The sequence below is a fragment of the Canis lupus genome, chromosome 6 (genome assembly GCF_003254725.2).
Source record: "Canis lupus dingo isolate Sandy chromosome 6, ASM325472v2, whole genome shotgun sequence".
Classification (NCBI taxonomy): Eukaryota; Metazoa; Chordata; class Mammalia; order Carnivora; family Canidae; genus Canis; species Canis lupus.
Window position 1 is genome coordinate 8,880,285 of NC_064248.1, and position 9,069 is coordinate 8,889,353.

At 63.9% G+C, this 9,069-nt stretch overlaps 2 protein-coding genes and 1 pseudogene across 8 annotated transcripts in view; 2 read left to right on the forward strand and 1 right to left on the reverse strand.

Annotated features, from left to right (window-relative positions):
* LRCH4 (leucine rich repeats and calponin homology domain containing 4) overlaps nucleotides 1-4,298 on the forward strand; it is an 11,400-nt gene extending 7,102 nt beyond the window's left edge. For 4 of the 6 annotated variants that reach the window (XM_025426002.3, XM_025426008.3, XM_025426009.3 and 1 more), the window contains exons 7-18: nucleotides 132-231; nucleotides 474-564; nucleotides 642-718; nucleotides 855-916; nucleotides 1,033-1,167; nucleotides 1,319-1,387; nucleotides 1,482-1,585; nucleotides 1,717-1,800; nucleotides 2,011-2,096; nucleotides 2,262-2,399; nucleotides 2,499-2,576; nucleotides 2,893-3,544. In XM_025426002.3, coding sequence (XP_025281787.3) covers nucleotides 132-231; nucleotides 474-564; nucleotides 642-718; nucleotides 855-916; nucleotides 1,033-1,167; nucleotides 1,319-1,387; nucleotides 1,482-1,585; nucleotides 1,717-1,800; nucleotides 2,011-2,096; nucleotides 2,262-2,399; nucleotides 2,499-2,576; nucleotides 2,893-3,090 — 1,222 coding nt within the window. In that variant the 3' untranslated portion in view covers nucleotides 3,091-3,544. Of the gene's footprint in view, nucleotides 1-131; nucleotides 232-473; nucleotides 565-641; nucleotides 719-854; nucleotides 917-1,032; nucleotides 1,168-1,318; nucleotides 1,388-1,481; nucleotides 1,586-1,716; nucleotides 1,801-2,010; nucleotides 2,097-2,261; nucleotides 2,400-2,498; nucleotides 2,577-2,892; nucleotides 3,545-3,932 lie in introns of those variants that run through there. The other 2 variants (XM_025426003.3, XM_035717725.2) reach the window with 2 other exon arrangements.
* A 326-nt stretch (nucleotides 4,299-4,624) lies between these two features.
* Nucleotides 4,625-6,211, forward strand: SAP25 (Sin3A associated protein 25). Of its 2 annotated transcripts, none has more exons than XM_025426019.3 (6): nucleotides 4,625-4,821; nucleotides 4,999-5,099; nucleotides 5,191-5,297; nucleotides 5,393-5,546; nucleotides 5,662-5,759; nucleotides 5,842-6,211. In XM_025426019.3, exons 1-6 carry the CDS (start codon nucleotides 4,679-4,681, stop codon nucleotides 6,109-6,111), a joined length of 873 nt encoding a protein of 290 aa, XP_025281804.3. In that variant the 5' UTR covers nucleotides 4,625-4,678; the 3' UTR covers nucleotides 6,112-6,211. The 2 variants fall into 2 exon arrangements, with proteins under 2 accessions (XP_025281804.3, XP_035573621.2); XM_035717728.2 differs by having other exon boundaries at nucleotides 4,807-4,821; nucleotides 5,208-5,297.
* Nucleotides 6,212-6,360: 149 nt separating this feature from the next.
* Nucleotides 6,361-8,832, reverse strand: LOC112646055 (insulin receptor substrate 2-like; annotated as a pseudogene).
* Nucleotides 8,833-9,069: the final 237 nt, after the last annotated feature.

Consider the following 9,069-nt stretch of genomic DNA (forward strand, 5'->3'; position numbering starts at 1 on the left):
AGCTGGAAAGAGGGAAGCCCCTGGTACTTACTGCCCCTTTCTGGCAGCACAGACTCCACGGTTTTTGGTGGGAAGATGAGAGGGGTCACTGGCCAGCATTGGACTGACTAGCTTTCTCTGGCTGGCACTAGCCCTGCTGAGGACTTATTTCCGGGACGTCGGTACGATGGTGGGCTAGACTCTGGCTTCCACAGTGTTGACAGTGGCAGCAAAAGGTGGTCTGGAAATGAGGTAAGGGCCTCCTTTCCCTGGGACATACAGGGAATGTCTCTCCCCCAAGGAGAACATCTGAGTTGGGACCTTTTGCTTGGTGCTTCTGATTATTACAGTGACAATTGGTATCTGGAGGAGTCTTCCCTTGCCGAAGTATCTGGGGGAAGGGCTGGCTCAGCAGCAGACCCCAAGGGCATGAACCCCATGAACCCCCAGCACTACAGAGCAACTGTCTCCCATTTTGGCATTTGTATTTATAGTCAACAGATGAATTTTCGGAGTTGTCCTTCCGGATCTCAGAGCTGGCCCGGGAGCCTAGGGGGCCCAAGGAGCGGAGGGAGGATGGCTCTGGTGAGTAGTGGGCTCTGGGGTAATGGATGAGTGCCCCAAGCCCCCAAATGCTTGCTGACATGCCCTGGCCTCTCCAGCTGACGGAGACCCTGAGCAGATTGACTTCATTGACAGCCACATGCCTGGGGAGGAGGAGGAGCGAGGTGCTGCTGAGGTGAGGGTCCAGCCCCTGGCCTCATGCCCTGTGTGTGCCCTGTGTGGGAGAGAGGAGAGTGGAGGGAGGGAAGGAGGGAGTGGTGCTGGCCTGGAGGAAGAGACACTCCCTCAGCCCTCTGCTGCTCTTTCCTTAGGAGCATCGGCCACCAGAATTGAGCCCTGCCACAGGGGATGCAGAGAAGGCACCAAGCAGCAGGTACCCCAGAGCCACCTGAGCCAGCACCTTCTCCCTTTGCCCCATCCCCCTGGACGCCTCCTCCTCTCCCCTGACTTATGTCTGTCTCCTTCACTGGTCTTACCTCTAACCCTCAGGCGGGAGGAGCCAGCTGGGGAGGAGCGGCGGCGCCCCGACACCTTGCAGTTATGGCAGGAGCGGGAGCGGAGGCAGCAGCAGCAGCAGCAGCAGCAGCAGCACACTGGAGTGTGGGGGGCCTCCAGGAAGGACAGGTGTGGGCACAGGGGCGGCTTGGGTTGGGGCTTCCGCTGGGCAGGGGACCCTGGCCATGAGTGGAAATGAACCCTCCTGAGCTCCTCTGCTCCTCAGGCTTGGTGGGTTCCCTGCCTGTGCTGCTGACTCCACACCTTCTTTGCTTTCTAGTTTTCTGAAGCTGGGGATCAGGGCTGCTGGTGGAGCTGCTGCTGCCTCGTCCGCTCAGGCCTCCTCTAAGTATGTGTCCTCCGAGACTCCAAACTCCCTGAGCTCTGTCCCTACACGCCTCCTCCTGCCCATCCCCTTTAATCCGCTCTCTGTCTGTCCTCAGTGGCATGCCTAAGTCCAGTGCCACCCAACCGGGACCTTCAGGAGGGCAGGGTGCCCCTGCCCCCACCTCTGCCTCCCAGGAGCCCCTCCCTGCAGCTGGACCAGGTGGGACAGGGACTTTGGGAAAAGGATGGGGGACTGTGTAGCTGAGAGGGTGGCTGGGGCCTGGTGGCCTGAGGGAAGAGTGGGACTCTGAGAGGTGTCTTTTCTCACCTGCCCCTGGCTCTGGCCCCCAGCAACAGTGCCTGCTCCCCGGCCACTTGGCTCCATTCAGAGACCAAACAGCTTCCTCTTCCGTTCTTCCTCTCAGAGTAGTTCAGGTGGGTTTCCCCTGTCCCTGGTGCTCATTCAGCACTCACCCCTGCGCCGCGGACATCCCTTCTGGCCTGGGAGTTCTCTGGTCTATTGTCCCTTTGTGTTGAAAAGCCCACAAGCACAAAGGCAGGAGATGTGGGTGCCAGACACTGTGACCCAGCTAGAAAGTCGGCGGCGGGTGGCAGAGACAGCTCACATTCCTCCTCCTTCTCCAGGCCCTTCGTCACCAGACCCTGTCTTGAAACCTCGGCGATCCCCCCAGCTTCTGGATGAGAAGGAGGTGATGGCACAACTACGCCAGGTAAGAGAGGTGGGACCTGCAGGGCTGGGGGTGGGGGTGGGGTGCACTCAGCCTCCTTGAGTTTCCTGGCCTCTCAGCAGCCTGTAGGTGCTTCCACTGAGGACACAAGGGACAGGCGGGAGTCCCCACTGACCTTAACCTCACCCCCACCCTCCTGGCTCCCAGGTCCTTGAGTCGCGGCTGCAGCGGCCCCTGCCGGAGGACCTGGCAGAGGCTCTGGCCAATGGAGTCATCCTCTGTCAGCTGGCCAACCAGCTGCGGCCCCGCTCCGTGCCCTTCATCCACGTGCCCTCACCTGCTGTGGTCAGTTGGGTCCCAGGGCGAGAGGTAGGGGATGGGGCAGAGGACTGCCGGGGCCTCTCCCTTACTCCCTTCTCTGTTTCCTTTCTCGCCCTCTGCCAGCCAAAACTTAGTACTCTCAAGTCTCGGAAAAATGTGGAGAGTTTCTTAGAAGCCTGCCGAAAAATGGGGGTGCCTGAGGTATGGGGGGGCATGTTCTCAGGAGCCCAGGGCTGGTCCCTACTCTAAAGAGTAGTGACATCCTGGGCTCGGCTGAGCCCTCTGCATGGATGGGTGGCAGGGTCCCATTCGCAGGGGTGTCTGCTCCCCAGAAGGAAGCACATTTGCAAGTCCCTGTCCTGCACGCCTCCCTGCCCTGCATGCCTCCCTTCCTGGCGCTCTGCATGTTGGCCTGGCCCCGGCCCTGGCACATGAAGGCAGGGGTGGGAAGGGCCGTCTCGCTGCTGACGTCTGCTCTTTGTCTTTGTCCATCATCTGTCCCACTCTCCCTTCCCAGGCCGACCTGTGCTCGCCCTCGGATCTCCTCCAGGGCACCGCCCAGGGGCTGTGGACCACCCTGGAGGCTGTGAAGCGGGTGGGGGGCAGGGCCCCCCCGCCCCTCTGGCCCCCCTCTGGTCTGGGCGGCTTCATCTTCTTCTACGTGGTCCTCATGCTGCTGCTCTATGTCGTCTACACTCGGCTCCTGGGTTCCTAGGACCTGAAGTCACCCTTTCTCCCCGCCCCCTTGCCCTATTTCTATTTATAAGACTCCTGTGCCACTCCTGTCCCTACCAGTGGTGCCTTCAGCCCCTACCAAAGACACTAGTGAACCCCCCTCCCCTCACAAACACTGACCTTAGAGGCCCCAGTCTGGTGCCCCAAGACCCCAGGCCCCAGCCTCTGGCCACCCTCCTGTAGCCCGTTCTGAGCCCCTCACCTCTCAATCCTGATGGTGCCTTCATTCCCTCCAGGCCCTGCCCTGCCCTCTGTTCCTTCAGGAGGGTAGATCTCAACCTTCCTCCTCGTGCTGTTCCCCGCACCGTCCCCCCCCCCCCCACTGTTACGGGGAGCTAAATTATCTATATTTTGTAGAGAGAAGTTTATATTTGTAGGGGATGTAGGGGCCCAGGCTGGGTCCTTGTCTCTGTGTATAAATTGTACAGACCGTGGCCGCCTCCGTGTGTGTGTGCCTGTGTTTGCGTCCGCTCCTGCTGTGGCCAGGCCCTGCCCTGGCGGGGGGCCCCTGGGGCTCTGTTTGTCAGCCCGCCTATTCTATTCGAGCATTTCCCTCTGGAAATGACAGGTCCCTCCTCCCCTGAGCCTTGGCCCCCTGTGTCATCTCCCTTCTGTTACCTGCTGGCAGCTTCCTTGCAACTTGTTTGTCCCCAAGCCATGTCCGCGGTGCCCCTGGCCTTTGCGGCCTTCACCTGGAAGGGCCATCCTGTCAGCCCCGTTTGCCCAGGCTTCTTTAGGCTCTCGCCACCCCGTCCTCTGACAAGGGCAGGGAAGCCAGAGAACCAGCTGGCAAGGGGAACTTAACTGGGCCCCTCCCCCCAGGAGTCCCTGTGCCAGCCCCACCACATCCTGGAAGAGGAGGGGGCCCCGGGAAGGGGCCTCCCCTACATCGCTGCTGTCATCCACGCCCTACTGGAACGGCCATAGGGGTCGAGGTAGGGCCGCAGGGCCCCCACCCGGCCGGGAACACAGAACAGAGAAGACAGCTGCTCTCTAGCAAGGACTCTGGTGAGGGCGGCCTCGGGCCTGGCCCTGTTCCTTGGGTGCCTCTCGGCCCGCCCGAGGGGTTGGAAGCGGACGGGCGCAGCGAGGCGCCCGGCTGCCTCTGGGTGCGGCCGCGGGTCTGGGCTACAAACCGGGCGCCGGATGTTGTGTCAAGTGCAATAAAGAAGCCAGGCCCTCCAGGTCGCCCTCGGGTGTGCGTGTGCCTGTGTCCGTCTGAGAACGAATGCGGCGCGTCGCGGGGAAGTAGGCGCCGCTGTTCGGCAGCTCCCGGCGCGGGGAGCCGCTCTCGCGTGTGGGGCGGCGGGCAGCGCTGGCCCCGCCACCCCCGCCACCAGGGGGCGCCCGCGGGATCCCGGCGGGAGCGCGCGCCACGTGGCCCGGAAACGCGCTGGGCCCCGGCGTGGTGGCGAGGCCCTGCGAGGTGGGCCGGCGACCTGGGCTTGCGGATGGCTGCGGGAGGTGGGGGCCGCGTGGGGTTCCGGGAGGGCGAGGTGGGAGGCGCGGGCGGGGCGGACGCCGGCACGGAGCTGCTGCCCCGCGCTGCCCTGCCCCCCAGACGCGGCATGTTGCCCGGGCCGCCTCGGCGCTGGGACGCGGGCAGAGAGGCGCCGGAGGAGCAGGGCCCCTCGGCGGGCAGTGACTCCGGCGAGGCCTGGACCTCTGGAGAGGAAGCCCCGGGGGAGCCAGGAGCATCCCCACAGGACAGGTGAGGGGTTCCGCCGCGGGGAAGCCCAACAGGGGGCCCACCGCGTGAGGTGCAACCTCAGTCGCCCACACTGAGGACCGGGTGTGCTCAGGCTCCCTGCCCCAGGCGCCCTTGGCCGGGCCTCGGAAATATCGGGGGAGGCTGTGACGGGGGCCCCTAAGTACCTCCCCCTCCCAGCCCGCAGCCCTGGTCACGAAGGCCTTCCTGGACCCAGAGGGAGCAGCTGCTGGCCCGGTCCCCGCCAGGCCTGGCTGCTGAGCACTCCCCGGGAACCCCAGGTAGGCTCTGGCCTTGCTGTCTTTACCCCGCCCCCCCCTTCCACCCACTCCTGAGCCTGTTTTAATCTCTTCAAATACCGCCCTGCCCCAGTTGCCCTTTCCCCGCAGATGGCCTGGGAGGTGGCCCCCTCAAGGATGACTGTGTTAGCACCGTGGGACCTCAACTACAAGGCCAAAGCAGGGCCACGGATGGTGTGGGTGAGTTGGGAGTACCTCTGGCTCTGGCCTTGGGAGGGGGCGGGGTGCCCCGGAGGGGACCAAAGCTCCAGTGATCTTTCCTGCCCCCTCCACAGGGACCTAGCTGTGCGCCTGGTGCCTCCTTCTCAAGCCGGACCTTGTGTCATCCCTCATTCTGGCCGCTGTACGAGGCAGCCTCAGGCCGGGACCTCAGGCCCCTGGCCCCAGCAGCAGGACGTCAGAATGGAGAGCAGGCACCCAGGGATGCAGGTACTCTGGCCCCCCAGGCTCTGGAGGTGCCCTGCATGAGCTGGTCGGGGAACTGGTGCAGCCATCACTGGTGTGGGAACCCCAGCCGGCTGCCCTACCGGTTTCTCCTTCCCAGGGTTCCCAGTGATGTGCCATGAAGATGTCTTTCTGTCAGACCCGCTGCTTCCCTGTGGGCAGCGTGTCCCCCTGTACCTGTCGGAGGCCTCTCAGCAGGTGAGTGCAGTTGCTGCCCTGGCCTCACCCTAGTCTTTCTGCAGGGCTTGGGAGGAGACACTTCTCCCTCCTCTCTCCTCAGGTCATGGGCTCTCTGAAGCTGCTGCTCCCACCTCCTATCATGTCTCCCTGGGTGCTCCACACACCATCCCCGGGCTGCTCCACTGCCTGGCTCAGTGGGCCTGAGCTGATCGCCCTCACAGGCCTCCTGCAGATGAGCCAGGGGGCTCCTAGACCTGCCTCCTCCGGGGCTCCCACGCCCCCTGTTGGCCCCCCAGGCCCTGTACCTGACCACCCAGGCCCCAGTGGTGGCCCCAGCTCTTCTCACTGCACTGACCCATCTGTCCCATGAACCCCAGACACCTCATTGAACACAGCCCTTTTGGGAGGCAGAGTGGGTCCCCTTCTCCCCTGGGCAGGTTCTCTTGACAATAAAAGTGTTGGTTTGCAAACAGGCTCCTTGTAGTGAATGAGTAGCAGAGTGAGGCATGGAGACAGGATGGGGTCTCTTCCTCGTGGCCCAGACTGTCCCCCCCCTCAAATTCTTGTTACTCACTGGTCACCCCTACAGTGGGGCAGGGGAATCCATGGACCTAAGACCTTTCCAGGCTGACCAAGCAGGGCCACTTTAATAGGGCATGGGCTCTGGGGGTCCACAGTACAGTATTACGGAAGATAAGTATATGGAAGCAAGAGGTGCATCAGCTCCACCAGGCTCCAGAGAAGGGAGGATTGTGTGAACACGTGGCTGGCACTGGAAGAGGGAAATGAGGGAGTAAGGGAGTGGCATAGCACTTTAGAGAAGCAGTAGAGGTAAGATACCTGGTACCTCTTGCTCTAGGGCCCTAGGAACTCAGTCCTGGTGTGGGGGATTGGTTCTTTGGCTGGGAGGAGACAGAAGGCAGGCCCTGCAGGTGTGGGGTGGGGAGGAGCAAGTCCATGTGGAAGTCATTGGAGGCAAAGTGGGGAGAGCCAAAGCTGACCTGAGATCTGGAATGATGCTGCAGGAAGGCTGCCAGGAAAGAAAGGATTGGGGCTTTGGCTGAGAAAGCCTGGAGTTCGTAGGGGTTTGTGGGTGGGAAGGGGGGGCGGTTCTAGAATTTTCTCCCTTAAAAGAATCCCAACTCTTGGGGAGCCTTTTCCTGAGGATTTCCTATACCACATCTGGAAGGGGTGGAGGGGGCAGCAGGCCCTAAGGGGCAGCTCAAAGCTTCTGTAAGTTGTAGGTGCTAGGGGGCCTGAGAGCCCCTCTATTTTGGGATCCAGTGGGGGAGTTGAGGGGAGCAGGCAGGAAAGTATTCCTAAATTTGGCCTGCTTTCTCTCCCCTCCCCATCCATTCCTAGCTAGACAGGGCGCGGCTGCCTGTCTCCTTACGGGAGCCTCTCTGAGGTTCAGGGAAGCCGATGCGCGCATAGCAGTGCCAGTGTTGTGTGCCAGACCCAGGGGCGTCGCCTCGAGCCTCCAGTGGAGGGACCAGGTCCAGGTCGACATAGTCGAGGCGGCCGTTGGGGGGTCTGGTATGGCAGTGCCCATTCTAAGTAGTCTGGGGCCACCTAATTGATGCACATGTATTCCCTCCCCTATGAGCTCTGAGGGCAGCTGCAGGGTGGGGATGAACCCCTCCCAGTCCCTAATGTTCCCGACCCTGCGACAGGGGCCTTGGAACAAAGGTCCCAGCTCCCCCGGCCCTGGGCTAATAGAAACGGGGCAGGGCACTCCGGGACAAAGGCCCTGGCGGAAAGCGGCTCATGGGCATGAATTCAGTGCCCCTGCAACTCTGGAGTGGCTTGTGGGGAGCAGCCGTAAGGCCTGGGGGCGCAGTCACCATGTAGCCCCTAGTTTGGCCACCCCCCATGGGTTCATAATCGCTCCCGGCCGCGTTCCAGGTCCTCGGGGTGAGGCCGCGTTCCAGGTCCTCGGGTGCGGGGCTGCTTTCCCGCCCTTCTCACGCAGGCCCCCGCGATGGCTCAGGCTGCTTGACTGGGCTGCCGAGGCCAGGGTCGCATGAGGTTGGGAGACGCCGGGTGTGCAGGCGCTGGTCGGCGGATCCCTGGGCAGTGGCTCAGCCCTGCCACCCGCACCGCCATCCCCGAGGCACCTCATGGCGGCCAGTACAGTCTCATGAAGGCTTTGGGCCCCCACGGCGGCGTCGGGCGCCTGTAGCCACAGCTCCCCGGGACCTGCGGGCACCGAGCGGCCGAGCTCCAGGAAGAAGAGAGTCTGCTTGGCCGCAGCGGCGCACGCTGAACGGGGACAGGCGAAGGGCCGGTGGCAGCGAAGCCTGAGTGTCCCCAGAGCCTCTGCCCTTGGGCTTCCGCAGCAAGGCCGTAGCCGCCGCTGCCCAGGCCTCGTGTCCGCCCCGGTCCCTTGGGTCGCAGCGTCACGGGCCAGACGTCCTGAAGGGGAGCAAGGATCCAGGCGCCGGGGTCCTCGTGGAAGCTGACACCCGGAGAGGCGGGGCGCCGGTCACAGGGGGCTCCTGGGCCGGGGGTGGGGTGTGGGCCTTGGAGTCACTGTGTCCTGAGAACTAAAGACGTGAACACGCTTCATGTTTGGACTTGATTTCGGTGACTTATGGGGAGGGACAACCCACAATAAACACCGGCGCCGTCCGGGCCCCTGGCCCTCAGCCCCGGCTCCGCCCGCCCTGGGCTCGGGCCTCACCGGCGGGGCGGAGGCGCCGGCCAGGAGCAGGGCGCTGTGCGCCTGCTGCTCCGCCTCGCAGGCCGCCCCACGCCCAGGCTGCGGTCGCGCGGGTGCAGGACGATCCGGTGCCCTGGCGCGCGTCCACGCGCTGGCTGGTGGTGCACGCGCCCGCCAGGTTCCCGCGGAACTTCTCGCTCCCGTAGCCCTGGAGGCGCGGCGGTCCGCGCGGAGCACGCAGAAGCGGCAGCGCTGAGACTTCTGCTTCCGCAGGGGGCCGCAGAGCCGCGCGGCAGCGGGACAAGCCCGGGGCGTGGCAGAAGCAGGGGCACGTCTGCCGGCTCGGAGTCCGGGGCTGCCGTGGGGCCGCCATCTCCGGGCTTCATGCCAGGCCAAAGGCAATAGAGTGGCCGGAGTAGGGGCCGAGACTCAGCAGAGGCGGGGTGGCGGTGGCGGTCTCTGGAGACGGGGGCAGCGTCCTCACAGGTTGTCACCCGTCTTGATGCCCAGCGTCTTGCACCGGACTTGAGGTTTGGGGCACAGGGTCTGCGGTGGCCCCTCGTTGCACGCAGCGTGTGCCCCACTGGCTGTCCGGTGGCCTGCGCCACGCGGGGCTCCAGCGGCCTCCTCCGAGGCTCGACCCTGCCTCCTGCCCCCTCCCTCCCT

What these genes read in the sequence shown, in the direction of transcription:
- SAP25 (XM_025426019.3), top strand. Translation starts at nt 4,679, where the DNA reads ATGTTGCCCGGGCCGCCTCGGCGCTGGGACGCGGGCAGAGAGGCGCCG. An exon ending in GGAGCATCCCCACAGGACAG is followed by an intron (nt 4,822 to 4,998) that starts GTGAGGGGTTCC and finishes TCCCCCTCCCAG; the next exon opens with CCCGCAGCCCTGGTCACGAA. An exon ending in GCACTCCCCGGGAACCCCAG is followed by an intron (nt 5,100 to 5,190) that starts GTAGGCTCTGGC and finishes GCCCTGCCCCAG; the next exon opens with TTGCCCTTTCCCCGCAGATG.